General features: G+C 45.7%; 1 protein-coding gene across 1 annotated transcript in view; it reads left to right on the top strand.

Annotated features, from left to right (window-relative positions):
• The window catches only part of Slc37a3 (solute carrier family 37 member 3), a 54,090-nt gene that overhangs the window by 4,293 nt on the left and 31,702 nt on the right, over nt 1-18,095 (top strand). Inside the window, exons 2-3 of the mRNA XM_045160874.1 lie at nt 11,474-11,633; nt 16,432-16,540. Of these exons, the coding sequence (XP_045016809.1) occupies nt 11,545-11,633; nt 16,432-16,540 (198 nt within the window). The 5' untranslated portion in view covers nt 11,474-11,544. The remainder of the gene's footprint in view (nt 1-11,473; nt 11,634-16,431; nt 16,541-18,095) is intronic.

Raw genomic sequence — 18,095 nt, 5'->3', positions numbered from 1 at the left:
AAAGAAGGAGAGGCCAGGCTTGGTGGTGCAGGCCTCTAATCCTTTTACTTTTGGGAGGCAGAGGTAGGAGGATCGCTGTGAGTTTGAGGCCACCCTGAGACTCCATAGTGAATTCCAGGTCAGTCTGGGCTAGAGTGAGACCTTACCTGGAAAAAGAAAAATCTCCTGTCACCTTGGCCTCAGGAATAAAGGGAGGTACTGTTTTTTGAGGCGGGAAATTCCTGGGAAGGGAGAAATGCAAGGATTCTATTTCAGGGCAGTGGAGAGATATCAAGACGTCAGGTAGAACCCTGGAGGATCTGAGTTAGGACCTAAAACCCCAGAGTCATTGACAGAAAGCCATGGGACTGAGTGAAAGAGCAGAGAAAGCTGTTGGGAGTGTCAAAAGAGAAGTGGAAAAGCACCAAGTCGCGATTGTTAAAGTGTGGTCGCTTCCTGGGCAGTGTTGCATGTTCTTTGAGGTTTGTGGTTTAAATCTGATGTCAGCTTGTTCGGGTGATTTTCTTCTGACAGAACTCAGCTGTGAGGGTGCAGGGAAGGAGTCAGACCCTGGAGAAGAAGCCAGCTTCCCTATCTCATTATTACTATTTTTTTATTTTTAGAGGTAGGGTCTCGCTCTAGCCCAAGCTGACCTGGAGTTAATTATGTAGTCTCAGGGTGGCCCTGAACTCATGATGATCCTCCTATCTCTGCCTCCCAAATGCTGGGATTAAAGGTGTGTGCCACCATGCCTGGCTTCCCCCATCTCATTTTTTTTTTCCCCCTCAAGGTAGGGTTTCACTCTAGCCCAGGCTGACCTGGAATTCACTATGTAGTCTCAGGGTGCCCTGGAATTCACAGTGATCCTCCTACCTCTGCCTCCCGAGTTCTGGGATTAAAGGCGTGCCACCACCATGCCCAGACCCCCATCTCATTTAAAAAAATTTTTATTTTTATTTATTTATTTGAGAGGGAGAGAGAGAATGGGCACTCCACGGTCTGGCTACTGCAAACAAACTCCAGATGCATGTGCCACCTTGTGGGTCCTGGGGAATCGAACCATGGTCTTTTGGCTTTGCAGCTGAGTACCTTAACCATTAAGCCAACTCTTTTTAACAAGTTTTTTTGTTGTTTTTCAAGGTAGAGTCTCACTGTAGCCCAGTCTTACCTGGAATTCACTATATAGTCTCAGGGTGGCCTTGCACTCGTAACAATCCTCCTACCTCTGCCTCCCTGAATGCTGGGATTAAAGGTATGTGCCACCACACCCGGCAAGTTTTCTTTTTTTCTTTTAAGGTAACTATGGAGGATTATGGAATGTTGGTTAAAGGATACAAGAATTTCAGAGGGAATACTTCAGAGATAAATTGTACAATATGGTGACTTTGGTCAATAACAATGTATCTTATAGGGCTGGGGAGATGATTTAGGGGTTAAAGGTGCTTGCTTGCAAGGCCTGCCCTCTCTGGGTTCAATTTCCCAGTATTGTAGGGACCTGGGGAGATGGGTCTGTGGTTAAAGGTAAAAGAAGGTAGAAAGCTGCATGTGGTGGCGCACGCCTTTGATCTCAGCACTAGGGAGGTAGAGGTAGGAGGATCGCCGTGACTTTGAGGCCACCCTGAGACTCCATAGTGAATTCCAGGTCAGCCTGGGCTAGAGTGAGACCCTACCTGGAAAAACAAAACAAACAAAAAAGGGCAGGTGCCTTAACCACTAAGCCATCTCTCCAGCCCACACTGTTACTTTTTGAATTGCAAATACTGGGGGTAGGGAGATAGCTCTGTGGATTGAGCGCTTGCTGTACAAATATGAATATTTGAATCCGCAGTCTCCTTGAAAAAGTCAAACACTAGTTGTAGTCTGTGATCCCAGCGTGCCTACAGCAAGAAGGGTGGCGAAGACACCAGAATATGCCAGATGCTCCCAGGCCAGCTAGCCTGGCAAACAGCAGTAAACAAGAGAGCCTGCCTTGCCATGGACTATGCACCCAAACATGCACATCATGTGTAATCCCACAAATACTGTAAGAGCGACTTCTTATCTCTATCCGTTATTATGTGGTAGTTAAGTATTAATTGCGAAAATATTACATGACAAGCTATTGTGATTTCAAGAATATTGAAAAGAGGGCTGGAGAGATGGCTTGGTGGATAAGCGCTTGATTGTGAAGCCTAAGGACCCCCATTTGAGGCTCGATTCCCCAGGACCCACATTAGCCAGATGCACAAGGGGCCCACGTGTCTGGAGTTCCTTTGCAGTGGCTGGAGGCTCTGGTGCGCCCATTCTCTATCTATCTCTCTGCCTTTTTCTCTGTCTGTCACTCTCAAATAAAAAAAAAAAATTGAAAAGAAATTTGGCTGCCCTCTTTCCTTTTCTATCTTCCCTTTCTTTCCTTTCTTTTAAAAAATATTTTATTTTTATTTATTAATTTATTTGACAGAGAGAAAGAGAGGGAGAGAGAGAGAATGGGCATGCCAAGGCTCCAGCCACTGCAAATGAACTCCAGATGCATGCGCCCCCTTGTGCATCTGGCTTACGTGGGTCCTGGGGAGTTGAACCTGTGTCCTTTGGCTTTGCAGACAAACTGCTAAGCTATCCCTCCAGCCCCTTTCTTTCCTTTCTTGCCAGGATCTCACTGGAACCCAGGCTGACCTGGAACTCACTTTTACCCCTAGAATGTTCTTTAATTCATGGCAGTCCTCCTACCTTGAGCCAGTTGTGGTGGCGCATGCGTCATCACAACACACGGGAGACTGAGACAGGAGGATTACCACATGTTGGAGGGCAGTTTGTGCTGACACAGTGAATATGAGGGTACCTACAGTGTAACACCCAAACCAACAAGGAACTGGGAATGTAGCTCTGTGGGTAGAGTGTTTTCCTAGCATGCATGCAGCCCTAGGATTGATTGCCCCCCACCCAACTGCATAAACCACGCTTATAATCCCAGCATTGGGGAAATAGAGTCAGGAGGATCAAAAATTCAAGGTCCTCCTCAGCTACATAGAGAGTTTGAGTCCTGCCTGGGCTACATGAAACTTGGAAGCACCAAGAATGGTCCCCGGAGGTGCTCGATGTTTCAGAACTGGCAAGAACGCCTGTGTTCACGTCTGATTGGAAGTCATCTCTGGGATGTCCAGGATATATATTCACTGTGTTCTTTTTAATTATTATTTGTTTGTTTGAGAGAGGGAAAAAGAGAGTGAATGGGCACACCAGGGTTTCCAGACACTGCAAACCAACTCCTGCTGCGTGCGCCACATTGTGCGTCTGGTTTATGTGTGTACTGGGGAATCAAACTGAGGTCCTTTGGCTTTGCAGGCAAGCACCTTAGCTACTAAACCCTCTCTCCAGCTCCTTTTTAATTATTTTAATTACACAGGACTAAATAGGATAATAGTATGCATTTAGATGGCATTCTGTCAATAGCAGGTGACTGTTTAAAACTATTTTCCTGATGTACTTATTAAGGCTTTTCTGCTCCATCTCAGTAGCTGGGTGTGGTGGTGCACGCCTTTAATTCCAGCACTCGTGAGGCAGAGGTAGGAGGATCGCTGTGAGTTGGAGGTCACCCTGAGACTACATAGTGAATTCCAGGTCAGCCTGGGCTAGTGTGAGACCCTACCTCGAAAAACCAAAGAAAGATTAAAAAAGGTAGTTTATTTAGAAAATCGTCTGAAATATCTCAGTAGTCATGTATTACACAACCCTGTACTGTGCCATTATTACTGTCAGAGCAATGTAATCCCAACTTGGAGCATTTCTTTTTGGAAGTTTTTTTTTTTTTTGGTGTGTGTGTGTGTGTGTGTGTGTGTGTGTGTGTGTGTGTTTTAAGGTGGGGTTTCACTGTAGTTCATGCTGACCTGGAATTCACTGTGTAGTCTCAGGGTGGCCTCGAACTCAGGGTGATCCTCCTACCTCTGCCTCCCAAGTGCTGGGATTAAAGGCATGTGCCACCACGCCTGACTAGAAGTGTTACTTTTGCTTGATAAATTAGTGAATTCCAGGTCAGCCAGGGCTAGAGCAAGGCCCTACCTTGAAAAAAAAATTAGTTTTTTTTTCCATTTATTTATTTATGGTAAGAGAATGAGAATGAAAGAATGGGCATATCAGGACCTCTAGCCACTACAAATGAACCCTAGATACATGCGCCACCATGTGCATCTGACTTTTGTGGGTTCTGGGAATCGAACCTGGGTCCTTAGGCTTTGCAGGCACATGTCTTAACTGCTAAGCCATCTCTCCAGCCCCAGTGATATTTTAAACATTTTATTTTATTTTTTTTTATTTGAGAAAAAGAACGAGCCAGATAGGGAATGGACATGCCTGAGCCTCTAACCACTGCAGTGAAACTTCAGATGCATGTGCATCTGGCTTACATGGTACTGGGGAATTGAACATGGGTCCTTAGGCTTTGCAGGCAAGTGCCTTAACCACTAATCCACCTCTCCAGCCCCTTGTTAACATTCTTTTTTTAAATATTTTTTTGTTCATTTTTTATTTATTTATTTGAGAGCAATAGACACAGAGAGAGAGACAGAGGGAGAGAGAGAGAATGGTCGCGCCAGGGCTTCCAGCCTCTGCAAACGAACTCTAGACACGTGCGCCCCCTTGTGCATCTGGCTAACGTGGGACCTGGGGAACCGAGCCTCGAACCGGGGTCCATAGGCTTCATAGGCGAGTGCTTAACTGCTAAGCCATCTCTCCAGCCCTTAACATTCTTTTAGAGAGATTTTTTTGTTTATTTTTATTTATTTATTTTAGAGCAACAGACAGAGAGAGAGTGAAAGAGGCAGATAGATAAAGAGAGAATGGGCGTGCCAGGGCCTCCAGCCACTGCAAACGAACTGCAGATGCTTGCAACATCTTGTGCATTTGGCTTATGTGGGTCCTAGGGAATTGAGCCTTGAGCCGGGGTCCTTAGGCTTCACAGGCAAGCACTTAACTGCTAAGCCATCTCTCCAGCCCTGTTAACATTTTTTTTTTTTTTTTTTTCGAGGTAGGGTCTCACTCTGGCTCAGGCTGACCTGGAATTCACTATGTAGTCTCAGGGTGGCCTTGAACTCACGGTGATCCTCTTACCTCTGCCTCCCGAGTGCTGGGATTAAAGGCGTGCGCCACCACGCCCGGCTATGTTAACATTTTTTTGAAGGAATGTCTTTAAAGTGAAATTAGCTATGCTATTGCTTTGCAGCCAAGATAATTATCTTTTGGGAGGTGGTTGCTGTGAATCTCAGATTAGCCTAAAATTTGTAATCCTGCCTCAGCCTCCTGAATGCTGGGATTATGGGCATGTGTCACCATACCCACCTCAAATAATTGTCTTAATACTTGAGATTTGATGCAGCTGTCCCCCATAAATTTATGTGTTCTGAATGCCAGGTCCCCAGCTGGTGGCAGTTCAGGAATTGGATACTACTGGAGGTGGTGTATTGTTGGGGGTGGATTTATGGGTAATATCGCCAGCTTCCGTTTGTGTTCAGCAACGGGCTTCTGCTGCTGTCTTCCACATGATGTCCACCCTCTGCTCATGCCATTGTTTTCCCCTGCCGTCATGGAGCTTCCCTTCGAGTCTGTAAGCCAAAATAAACCCTCTCCTCCCACAAGCAGCTCTTGGTTAGGTTCTTTGTGCAGCAACACAAGGTTGACTGCAACCATTCTCCATATACATTGACTGTTTTAGCTTTACAACTGTCAAGCAGATGATTGTGACTTACACAGCTGTAGGTAACATACTATATGTATATTTTTAACCTCAGGTTTGCCCCCATTGAGACCCAGAAAATGATGCCCTAAGGTGAAGTCCTCCCAAATGGGCCTACCAAAAGCAAAGTCTCAGGCTGGAGGGATGGCTTAGCAGTTAAGGTGCTTGCTTGCAAAGCCAAAAGACCCAGGCTCGATTCCCCAGGACTCATGTAAGTCAGGTGCACGAGGTAGCGCACGCGTCTGGAGTTTGTTTGCAGTGGCTGAAGGCCCTGGTGTGCCCATTCTCTCTCTATCTGCCTCTTTCTGTCTCTCTCTCTCTCTAAAAAATAAATTAATGAATTAAATAAAATAAAATCTCTCTCTCTAACTTATCTACATTCCTGTCTCCTGCTCCCCAGCCTCCCCCCAAAGGCAGACTATAGAGGCTAGAAATTTTCATTCCAAGGTCGATCAAGTAAGCTATAAAACTTAATAATACTTTTCCTTGATTTTCTGGGTAAGAGTTAGGCAGAGAAACCCTGTGACCTACTTTGTTTGATTATAGGTCAAGCACCATTCCAGGAAAGGTCCTAACAGATAGAATGCTGCACTCGAGAGGGAGGCCAAGAAGGATCTGGTCAGGTGTATTTGCCCTGTCCCAAACTGGGAACACTCTCCCAGCTCTTGTTTTTTTTTTTTTTTTTTTTTTTAAATTTTATTTATTTATTTATTTGAGAGCGACAGACACAGAGAGAAAGACAGATAGAGGGAGAGAGAGAGAATGGGCGCGCCAGGGCTTCCAGCCTCTGCAAACGAACTCCAGACGCGTGCGCCCCCTTGTACATCTGGCTAACGTGGGACCTGGGGAACCGAGCCTCGAACCGGGGTCCTTGGGCTTCACAGGCAAGTGCTTAACCGCTAAGCCATTTCTCCAGCCCTCTTGTTTTTTTTTTTTTTTTTTTTTCCCCGAGATAGGGTCTCACTTGTGCTCAGGCTGACTTGGAATTAATTCACTATGTAGCCTCAGGGTGGCCTTGAACTCACAGTGATCCACCTCCCTCTGCCTCCCTTTCCAAGTGCTGGGAGTAAAGGCGTGTACCACCACACCTAGCTCATTTTATTTTATCTTTCTAACTTTTTTTTTTTTTTTTTTTTTTGGTGTTTCGAGGTAGGGTCTCACTCTAGCCTAGGTTGACCTGAAATTCACTATGTAGTCTCAGGATGGCCTTGAACTCATGCAATCCTTCTACCTCTGCCTCTGAAGTGCCACCATGCCTGGCTAAGAAAATATATTTAAAAAATATATAATATATAATATATAATATATAATGAGAGTGGATGTGCCAGGTTCTCCAGCCACTGCAAACAAACTCTAGACACATGTGCCACCTTATGCATCTGGCTTACATGGGTCTTGGGGAATTCAACCTTGGTCATTTGGCTTTGCAGGCAAGTGCCTTAACTGCTAAGCCATCTCGCCAGCCCTAAAAAAAAAAAAAAAAAAGTACTTTATTTACTTATTTGAGAGAGAGAAAGAATACCAGGGACTCTTGCCACTGCAAATGAACTCCACATGCACATGCCACATTGTGCATCTGGCTTTATGTAGGTATAGGGAATTGAACCTAAGCTAGCAGGCTTTGAAAGCAAGTGCCTTTAAGTGCTAAGTAATTTCTCCAGCCCTCAAACTTAACTTTTAGATCATTCCCTTTTTGTCCAATTGTATTTTTTTTTAATTTTTTTTTAAATTTGAGAGCGACAGACACAGAGAGAAAGACAGATAGAGGGAGAGAGAGAGAGAATGGGCGTGCCAGGGCCTCCAGCCTCTGCAAACGAACTCCAGACGTGTGCGCCCCCTTGCGCATCTGGCTAATGTGGGACCTGGGGAATTGAGCCTTGAACCGGGGTCCTTAGGCATCACAGGCAAGCGCTTAACCGCTAAGCCATCTCTCCAGCCCTGTCCAATTGTATTTTTACATGGCTACTGTGGTGGTTTGATTCAGGTGACCCATAAACTTAGATGTTCTGAATGCTCGGTTCCCAGCTGATGGAGATTTGGGAATTAATGCCTCCTGGAGGGAGTGTATTGTTGGGGGCAGTTTTATGGGTGTTATAGCCAGTGTCCCCTTGCCAGTGTTTGGCACACTCTCCTGTTGCTATTGTCTACCTTATGTTGGCTAGATTGAGACCCTACCTCAATCCCCCCCCCCAAAAAAAATGGATGGTTCACTGCAGGATTTTTTTTCTGCCTTTGTTTTTGGGTTTTTTTTTTTTTTCCTTTTGGTTTTTTGAGGTAGGGTCTCAGTCTGGTCCAGGCTGACCTGGAATTAACTATGTCGTCTCAGGGTGGCCTCGAACTCACCAAATTCGTTTTGTCCAAAGTTACAAGAAAAGTCTTTGTACTGGGTGCATGTCCTAAGCTGTGTCTAGTGAAAACAAGTCGTAACTGCTACTGTCAACATGCACTGGAAAGCAAAGGCCTCTGATTCTCTTTATTTGAATTTCATCCATACATGCCTTAATTAACATTTCTTTCGATTTATTTATTTGAGAGCAACAGAGAGAGAGAGAGGCGGGGGTGGTGGTGGGAGAAAGAGGCAGATAAAGAATGGGTGCACCAGGGCCTCCAGCCATTGCAAACGAACTCCAGATGCATGCGCCCCCTTGTGCATCTGGCTAACATAGGTTCTGGGGAATCGAGCCTTGACCCGGGGTCTTTAGGCTTCATAGGCAAGTGCTTAACCTCTAAGCCATCTGTCCAACCCTTAATTGACATTTCTAATATTATTAATGTAGTTGGAACTTCTATTTCTTCTGGGTCTTTATTTATGAAGGAGAGAGAGAGAGAGAGAAAGAGGCAGGTAAAGAGAGAATAAGCACATCTGGGCCTTTAGCTATTGCAAACGAACTCCAGACACATGTGCCACCTTGTGCATGGCTTTACATAGGCACTGGGGAATTGTACTTGCGTCCTTAGGCTTAGCTTATCCTCTAAGCTATCTCTACCCCAGGGTTGTCCATTTTTCTGTGTGAGAATTTTTTTTTTTTTTAATTTTTTTGTTGTTCATTTTTATTTATTGAGAGTGACACAGAGAGAGAGAGGGAGAGAGGTAGAGAGAGAGAGAGAGAGAATGGGCACGCCAGGGCTTCTAGCCACTGCAAACGAACTCCAGACGCGTGTGCCCCCTTGTGCATCTGGCTAACGTGGGACCTGGGGAACCGAGCCTCGAACCGGGGTCCTTAGGCTTCACAGGCAAGCGCTTAACCGCTAGGCCATCTCTCCAGCCCGAATTTTTTTTTTTTTTCCCTTTTTGAGGTAGGGTATCAGAGGCTGACCTGGAATTCACTATGTAGTCTTAGAGAATCCTCAAACTCATGGTGAACTACCTACCTTGGCCTCCCAAATGCTGGGATTAAAGGCATGTGCTACCATGCCTGGTTGCTTTTATTTATTTCTTTTTCAAGGTAGGATCTCACTCTAGCCTATGTTGACCTGAAATTCACTTACAGCTCCAGGATGGCATCGAACTCACAGCAATCCTCCTACCTCAGTCTCTGAGTTCTGAGACTAAAGACATGCACCACCATGCCTTGTTCATATGAGTGTTCCTTCTATGAGGTGGTAATCTTTTGTCGAGGGTCCTTCCCATCCCCCTGAGACTTGATAACTATAAAAGATGTCTGCTGTCAGCTGGCCTGTGAGCCCTCCCCCATTATTGGCTGACCTGTCACAAATGTAACTAATTCAGGTGCCGGGTTACTGGCGCATTGAGTGAAGTTCTTGCTGTGCAAGCATAAGGAGGGCTGGTGCAAGGATGAGGACCTGAGTTCACATGCCCACACCCTCTGAAGAGCCTGGCGGGACAGCATGTGCCAGTAATCTTAGTGCCGGGGAGGCAGAAACAGGAGGCTCCCTGGGGCTTACTGGCTAGCTAGTCTCGCCAAATCAGTGAGCTGTTGGTTCATTCTGTCTCAAAATCTTTTTGTAAAGCTTTTTTTTTTTTTTTTTTAAATTTTTATTTATTTGAGAGCTACAGACAAAGAGAGAAAGACAGATAGAGGGAGAGAGAATGGGCGCGCCAGGGCTTCCAGCCTCTGCAAATGAACTCCAGACGTGTGCGCCCCCTTGTGCATCTGGCTAACGTGGGTCCTGGGGAACCGAGCCTCGAACCGGGGTCCTTAGGCTTCACAGGCAAGCGCTTAACCGCTAAGCCATCTCTCCAGCCCAAGCTTTTTATTTTATTTATTAGAGAGAGAGCGAGAGCGAGAGAGAGAGAGAGAATGGGTGCACCAGGGCCTTCAGCCAGTGCAGTTGAGCTCCAGACACATGCAATACCTTGTGCATCTGGCTTACGTGGGTCCTGAGGAATTGAACCTGGGTCCTTTGGCCTTGTAGGCAAACGCCTTAACCACTAAACCATCTCTCCAACCCTCAAAATCTTAAAACATTTTTATAGACTTGTGAGATGGTTTAGCGGTTAAAGCACTTGCCTGCAAAGCCAAAGGACCCAGGTTCAGTTCCCCAGGACCCACGTAAGCCAGATGCACAAGGTAGTGCATGTATCTGGAGTTCGTTTGCAGCAGCTCGAGGCCCTGGTGTGCCCATTCTCTCCCTCTCCCAGTTCCCCCTCTCTCTACCTCTTCTTTCTCATAAATAAAATAAAATATTTTATAAAAGCCAAAACATTTTTATTTTACTTATTTACAAGTGAGGGGGCTTGGGGAATGAACACATTAGGGCCTCCTGCCACTGCAACCAAACTCCACATACAAATAGTTCTTTGCATCTGGCTTTATGTGGGCACTGGGGAATAGAGCCAGGGCTGTGAGGCCTGGCAAGCTAGTGTCCTCAACCGCAGAGCCATCTTTCCAGCCCTCAAAGTCTTCAAATTGAGACAGAGAGCAATTGAGGCAGCCTCCATACATACATGTACACACCTGTGCAAAAAAAAAAAAAATGTAATTCAGCTTTTACAAATTTTGGTTTGGACAGTTTGGATTATCTTTTCTCCCTTCTCTTCCCCTTACCTCCCCTTTCCTTCTGTTCCTTTTCTAAAAAAATCACTTATTTATTTGATAGAGAGAGAGAGAGAGAGAGAGAGAGAGAAAGAAAGAATGAAAATGGGAATGCCAGGGCCTTCAGCCACAGCAAATGAACTCCAGACACATGTGCCACCCTGGGCACCTGGCTTATGTGTGTACTGGGGAATTCAACCTAGGTCCTTTGGCTTTGCCAAAAAGCACCTTAAGCTAAGTCATATCTCCAGACCCTCTTTTTTTGTTTTTGTTTTTCTTACTGTAGGTCAGTAGTGCTCCCAAAAAAATATTTATTTGAGAGAGAAAGAGGCAGATAGAATGAGAATGGGCATACCAGAACTTCTAGCCACTGCAAACAAACCCCAGACGCACACGCCGTCTTGTGCATCTGGCTTTACATGGGTGCCAGGGTCCTCTGGCTTTGCCGGCCAGTGTTAACCATTAAACTATCTCTTCTTTTTGAGACTGGCTCTCATGTAGACCAGGCCAGCCTCAAACTCACTGTGTAGTGAATAGAGGGATGACCTCAAACTCCTGATCCTCCTGCCTCTGCCTTTCAAGTGCTGGGATTGTAGGCAAGCTCTACCATAACCAGCTGTTTTAGAGGCAGAGGGGAAGACAGGGTCATAGTATATGTATTCTAGGCTGGCCTGGACTTGTGATCACCCTCCTGCCTTCATCTCTCAAGTGCTGGGATTACAGGTGTGTGCCATGATGACTGGTTTTTCGTTTAAAAAAAGAGAAAAGTTAATAACATGTTTTCTCTTTTCAGACAGAAGAAGTGATGTAGCCCATTCACTGCCCAGACTTCCCGGTCAGGCTGAGGAGGAGGTCGGGAAGACCATGGCGTGGCCACGTGCTTTTCAGAGAGGGGCTCTGCTCACCCGGTTCAGCCATCACCATGTCCTCGTGTTCTTGCTCACCTTTTTCAGGTAGTGGCATGTGACATGCTCGTTTGGTTCTGTCCTCTGCTTCTGGGGGAGAAGTGTCTCAGTGTGTCTAATGCACCAATTGGCATAGGCCTCTAAGGAAATAACAGTTATTTCTCCTGTTGTACTCCTGTTTGTTTTGCTTTGATTTTTTTTTTTTTTTTTTGAGGTGGGGGTCTCACTCCAGTCCAGGCTGACCAGGAATTCACTATGGAGTCTCAGGGTGGCCTCAAACTCACGGCGATCCTCCTACCTCTGCCTCCCCAGTGCTGGAATTAAAGGCGTGCGCCACCACGCCCGGCTTTTGCTTTGATTTTGAAGCTGAAGATGGAGGCGCCTATTAAGCACTAGCCCTCTGTCATTCTTTCCTTTTCTCCCCCTAAATATTTAATGTTACCTTCATAACTTATTTTTTTCTTCCTGAGACAGGGTCTTAACATACCCCAGGCTAGCCTCAGAATCACTGTGCAGTCGAGGATAACCTTAAGCTTCTTGTTCTCTTGCTTCCACCTCCCACGTCTGGGATTATAGGAGGGTTGCAGTCAGGTTCGCAATGCTGGTAGAAATCACCCAACCAAGAGCAGCTTGTGGGAAAAGGAGGTTGATTTTGGCTTACAGCCTCGAGGGGAAGCCCCACGATGGCAGGACAAAACAGTGGCATGAGCAGAGGTGGACAACAAGAACAGGAGAGTGTACCAAACACTGGCATGGAGAAACTGGCTGTAATACCCATACACTCACCCCCAACAATAGACTCCCCCCAGGAGGGGTTAATTCCCAAATCTCCATCAGCTGAGAACCTAGCATTCAGAACACCTAGGTTTATGGGGGACACCTGAATCAAACCACCACAAGGTATGTGGTGCCACACCTGGATTATGCAGTGCTTTGTGTCTATCCTCCCCTCCCCTCCCCTCCCCTCCCCTCCCCTCCCCTCCCCTCCCCTCCCCTCCCCTCCCCTCCCCTCCCCTCCCCTCCCCTCCCCTCCCCTCCCCTCCCCTTTTTTTTTCTTTCTTTCCTTCCATCCTTTTCTTCTTTCTTTTTTTTTTTTTTTAACTTTTTATTTTATTTATTTGAGAGCGACAGACACAGAGAGGAAGACAGATAGAGGGAGGGAGAGAGAGAGAGAGAATGGGCGCACCAGGGCTTCCAGCCTCTGCAAACAAACTCCAGACGCGTGCGCCCCCTTGTGCATCTGGCTAACGTGGGACCTGGGGAACCGAGCCTCGAACCGGGGTCCTGAGGCTTCACAGGCAAGCGCTTAACCGCTACACCATCTCTCCAGCCCCTTTTCTTCTTTCTTTCTTTGAGGTAGGGTCTCCTTCTAGCCCAGACTGACCTGGAATTCACCATGTAGTGTCAGGGTGGCCTTGAACTCACTGTGATCCTTGTACCTCTGCCTCCTGAGTGCTGGCATTAAAGGTGTGAGCCACTGTACCTGGCTCCATAATTCAACTTTCTATTCTATTTTAATTAGTATTTGGTGGAGATGAAGCCATAACATTTGTATGTGTACTCAATCACTGAGCCTTACCTTTTCTGTTTTGGTTTTGCAGGGTAGGGTCTCACTGTAGCCCAGACTGACCTGGAATTCACTATGTAGTGTCAGGGTGGCTTTGAACTCAAGGCGATCCTCCTACCTCTGCCTCTTGAGTACTGGCATTAAAGGCGTGAGCCACCATGCCTGATCTTTTTTCTGCTTTTTGTTTTGTTTTGGTTAGGGTTAGGGTTGCTAGACAAGCACTGAACTACTGAACCATATCCTTGCCTCTTGGCTTTCGTTGAGACAGTTTTCATTATGTAGCTCGGGTTGCCTTTGTTCGGTAGATCCAGTACAGTAGTTGTCAAGGGTCATTTTGCCCTCCCTAGGACATTTGTCAGTTTGGAGGCATCGTGATTGTCCTGATTGGCGGAGGGGGTATTGCTATTTTTATTTTTTGTCAGAGGCAAGGGATTCTGCTAAACATCCCACTCTGCATAAGGTTAGCCCCTCCAACAAGATTTTTTTTTTCTTTTTTGGTACAAAATATCAGTAGTGTGGAGGTTAAGAAACACTAATTTAGGGCTGGAGAGATGGCATAGCGGTTAAGTGCTTGCCTGTGACGCCTAAGGACCCCGGTTTGAGGCTCGGTTCCCCAGGTCCCACGTTAGCCAGATGCACAAGGGGGCGCACGCGTCTGGAGTTTGTTTGCAGAGGCTGGAAGCCCTGGCGCGCCCATTCTCTCTCTCTCCCTCTACCTGTCTTTCTCTCTGTGTCTGTCACTCTCAAATAAGTAAATAAAAATAAAAAAATTAAAAAAAAAAAAGAAACACTAATTTAGGGATGCAGAAGGATAGCTCAAGTACTTGCTTGCAAAGTCTACTGGCTCAGATTCAATGCCCTAGCCACCCACGTAAGGCCAGAGTATTGGATTGCAATGGCAAATGACCCTGGCATGCCCATACACACACCTATATGCAAACAAACAAATAAAGATTTAAAAAGAAGCACTGGAGTTGGAGAGATGTTTCAGTGGTTAAGGCATTTGCGTGCAGAGCCTAATGATCTGAGTTCAGTTCCCCAGTGTGCACATGTTACAGTCCGGTTCGCATTGCTGGTAGAAATCACCCAACCAAGAGCAGCTTCTGGGAAAAAGAGATTTATTTTGGTTTACAGGCTCGAGGGGAAGCTCCACGATGGCAGGGGAAAACGATGACATGAGCAGAGGGTGGACATCACCCCCTGGCCAACATAAGGTGGACCACAGCAACAGGAGGGTGTGCCAAACACTGGCATGGGGAAATTGGCTATAAAGCCCATAAGCCCGCCCCCAACAATACACTCCCTCCAGGAAGCATTAATGCCCAAATCTCCATCAGCTGGGAACCTAGCAGTCAGAACACCTAAGTTTATGGGGGACACCTGACTCAAACCACCATAGCACATAAAGCCATATGCATAAAAGTGGTGCATGCATCTGGAGTTGGTTTGAAGTGGCTGAAGGCTCTGGCATGTCCATTCTCTCTCTCCTCTGCTTGCAAATTAATTAATTCCAAAAAAAGAAGCACCAATAAAATATGAAGTGCACTGTTTATTGGAATAGTAGCTCATTAACAGTGGGCACATATTCATGTTCTGTGCCCTCTGGAGCAGGAAAGATGGTTTGGGGCATCTGTAGTGAATTCTGAGCACTCCTGTGAGAGGCCAGGGCTAGCAGCCTCTACCTATGACTGAAGGCATTTTCCATGTTGACGATTGTGTAACCCTAAGTGATCTCTTCAGTAGCAATACAGACCAGGCAATTTGCGATCAGAGCATGTGTATATGACTCAGTGACTCCACTAGCTTCTCAGTAGATTTTACTACGTGTGCGTGTGTGTGGTATGTGTATGTGTCATGTATGCAGTTGCGTGTACTCTGGGTGCACGCGTGCATAGGCCAGGGTAGAAAGTCAGGTGTCCTTTGTCTCTTCTGCATTGTTTCCTTGAGTCTCTCACTGAACCTAGGTCTACGGTTGTTTTTTAAAGTGTATTTATTTATGAGAGAAAGAGTCAGATAGAGAGAATGGGCACACCAGGGTCTCTAGCCCCTACAAACGAACTCCAGACACATATACCACCTTGTGCACCTGGCTTTACATGGGTTCTAGGGAATCGAACCTAGGTTGTTAGGTATTGCAGGCAAGTACCTTAACTGCTGAGCCATTTCTCCAGCCTTCTACTGCTTTCTTAGTCAGTCTCGTTGGCCAATGAGCCTCACTAATTCCCTTGTCTCTGCCCCCTCAGGACTGGGATTATGGGTGTGCATCACCACACAAGGCTTTTTTTGTTTTGTTTTTCGAGGTAGTGTCTCAGTCTAGCCCAGGCTACCCTGGAATTCACTGTGTAGTCTCAGGGTGGCCTCAAATTCATGGCGATCCTCCTACCTCTTCCTCCCGAGTGCTGGGATTAAAGGTGTGTTCCACCACACCCGGCTTTTTATGGGGGTCTGGATGTCAAAGTTAGGCCCTCATGGCTTGCACATCCAGTGCTATTGTGTGCAGCTGCATTGCCCCAGCTCTGGTTGTACTGTTAGTCCATACGAGGAAAACACAACAATATGTGGAAGAAACTTCTGAGTGGCTAATGCAAGTGGCTGGTTGCTAAAGACCCCAAATGCTTGACAGAAATGGCACATCCATGGGCTGGAGAGATGGTTTAGTGGTTAAAACTTTGGCCTATGAAGACTAAGGACCCAGGTTTGATTTCCTGGTACCCACTTAAGCCAGATAGATGCCCAAGTTGATGCATGTGTGTGGAGTTTGTTTGTAGTGGCTAGAGCCCTGGTGTGCCCATTCTCTCTCTCTATCTGCCTCTTTCTCTCTCAAAATAAACAAAGAAAACATTTTTTTTTTTTTTAGAAAACATTTTTTTTTTTAAAAGAAAAGTCACATCCAGTTCCAGGGATAAGTTATGAAGAAACAGTGGACTCCTAGTGAAGACAACTGATTATATATATTTTTTTCTGAGTAGAGACAGTCTCTGTTGATGGTTCTTATAAAATAGTACTTCCTTTTTGTAAAGAATTCCAAAATTAGCTGGGCATGATAGCACACATCTTTAATCCCAGCACTTGGGAAGCAGAGGAAGGAGGATTGCTGTGAGTTCAAGGTGACCCTGAGAGTACATAGTGAATTCCAGGTCAGCCTGGGCTCTAGTGAAACCCTACCTCAAAAAATAAAACAGACAAGAATTCTAAAATTGAGTAAATGGGCATATGTTTGGTTTTGTTGACTGCAATGTTTTTTGCTACTTGGTTGTGTTTCTTCTCTCTGTTTTGCAGTTACTCGTTGCTTCATGCTTCCAGAAAAACATTCAGCAATGTCAAAGTCAGTATCTCTAAGCAGTGGACCCCAAATGCTCATAACACAACAGCGGAACTCCCTGAAGAGGTAAGCAAAGTGTTGGGGTGGATTTAAGAGGAGAGTAGGGGTCACCCTTAAACTCTTTATTTATTATTTATTTATTTATTTTTTTGGGTTTTCTGAGGTAGGGTTTCACTCTAGCCCAGGCTGACCTGGAATTTACATTCACTATGTAGTCTCAGGGTGGCCTTAAACTCCTCATGGTGATCTTCCTACCTCTGCCTCCTGAGTGATGGGATTAAAGGCATGGGCCACCACGCCTAGCATTAAAGATTTATTTATTTATTCATTAGAGACAGAGAGAGAAAGAGAGACAGTGAGAATGGGCACACCAGGGCCTCTAGCCACTGCAAAGGATCTCCGGACACATGCACCACCACATGCATCTGGCTTACATGGGACCTGGAGAATTGAACCTGGGTCCTTAGGCTTCATAGGCAAGCATCTTAACCACTAAGCCATCTCTCCAGCCCTCTTTTTTTTTTTTAAACCAAAAAAGGCACCTCTAGGGTCTATGATAGTCTGTGTCAAGGAAACAAATAGAAGAGCAATAGCTGAGGACCCCCGATGTTTCCCTCTGACCTGCAGTCTGGGTGTGTGCATCTGTAAGCGCGGGTACATAATTATGCACAGACATACAACACTTTCTCAAATCCCGCCCCCCCCAGTTTGTACTGAATTTTCCTTTCTTTAAACTCTTACATACTCTGTATTATAAAGTTTAGTGTTTCAGTATTTAAATATGTTGTTTGTTTATCAGGTAAATCCTTTAATGCCTGTTTGGGACAGAGGTGCTGTCCTTTACTGCACTTTTTTTCAATATACATCCTTCTCAGTCTTTACTATATTTCTTTCTTTCCTTTCTTTTCTTTTTGTGGTTTTTGAAGGTAGGGTCTCATTCTGGGTCAGACTGACCTGGAATTTACTGTGTAGTCTCAGGGTGGCCTTGAACTCACGGTGATCCTCCTGCCTCTGCCTCCTGAGTGATGGGATTATCCTGTGCACCACTATGCCTGGCACCATATTCCTTGAGTTCTGTTTATGTGTAATCTTAAATTTCTTTTTTCTAAAATTATTTATTTATTTATTTGAGAGTGACAGACAGAGAAAGAGGCAGAGAGAGAGAGAAAATGGGTGCAACAGGGCTTCCAGCCCCTGCAAACGAACTCCAGATGCATGCACCACCTTGTGCATCTGGCTTACGTGAGTACTGGGGAATCGTGCCTCGAACAGGGGTCCTTAGGCTTCACAAGAAAGCACTTAACTGCCAAGCCATGTCTTCGGCCCTCTTAATTTCTTTCTTTCTTTTTTTAATATTTTGTTTTTATTTATTTATTAGAGAGGGGGGCAGACAGAGAATGGGTATGCCAGGGCCTCTAGCCATTGCAAATGCATGTACCATTGTGTGCATAGGGAGAATCAAACCTGGATACTTAGATTTCTCATGCAAGGACCTTAACTGCTAAGCCATCTGTCACCCCTCTTTTTTTTTTTTTTTTTTTTTTTTTTTGAGGTAGGGTCTCACTCTAGCCCAGGCTGACCTGGAATTCACTACTGTAGTTCCAGGCTGACCTCGAACTCA

The sequence above is a fragment of the Jaculus jaculus genome, chromosome 10, assembly GCF_020740685.1.
Source record: "Jaculus jaculus isolate mJacJac1 chromosome 10, mJacJac1.mat.Y.cur, whole genome shotgun sequence".
Classification (NCBI taxonomy): Eukaryota; Metazoa; Chordata; class Mammalia; order Rodentia; family Dipodidae; genus Jaculus; species Jaculus jaculus.
Note: the sequence above shows the minus strand (reverse complement) of the source record. Positions and strands in the feature narration are given on the sequence as shown.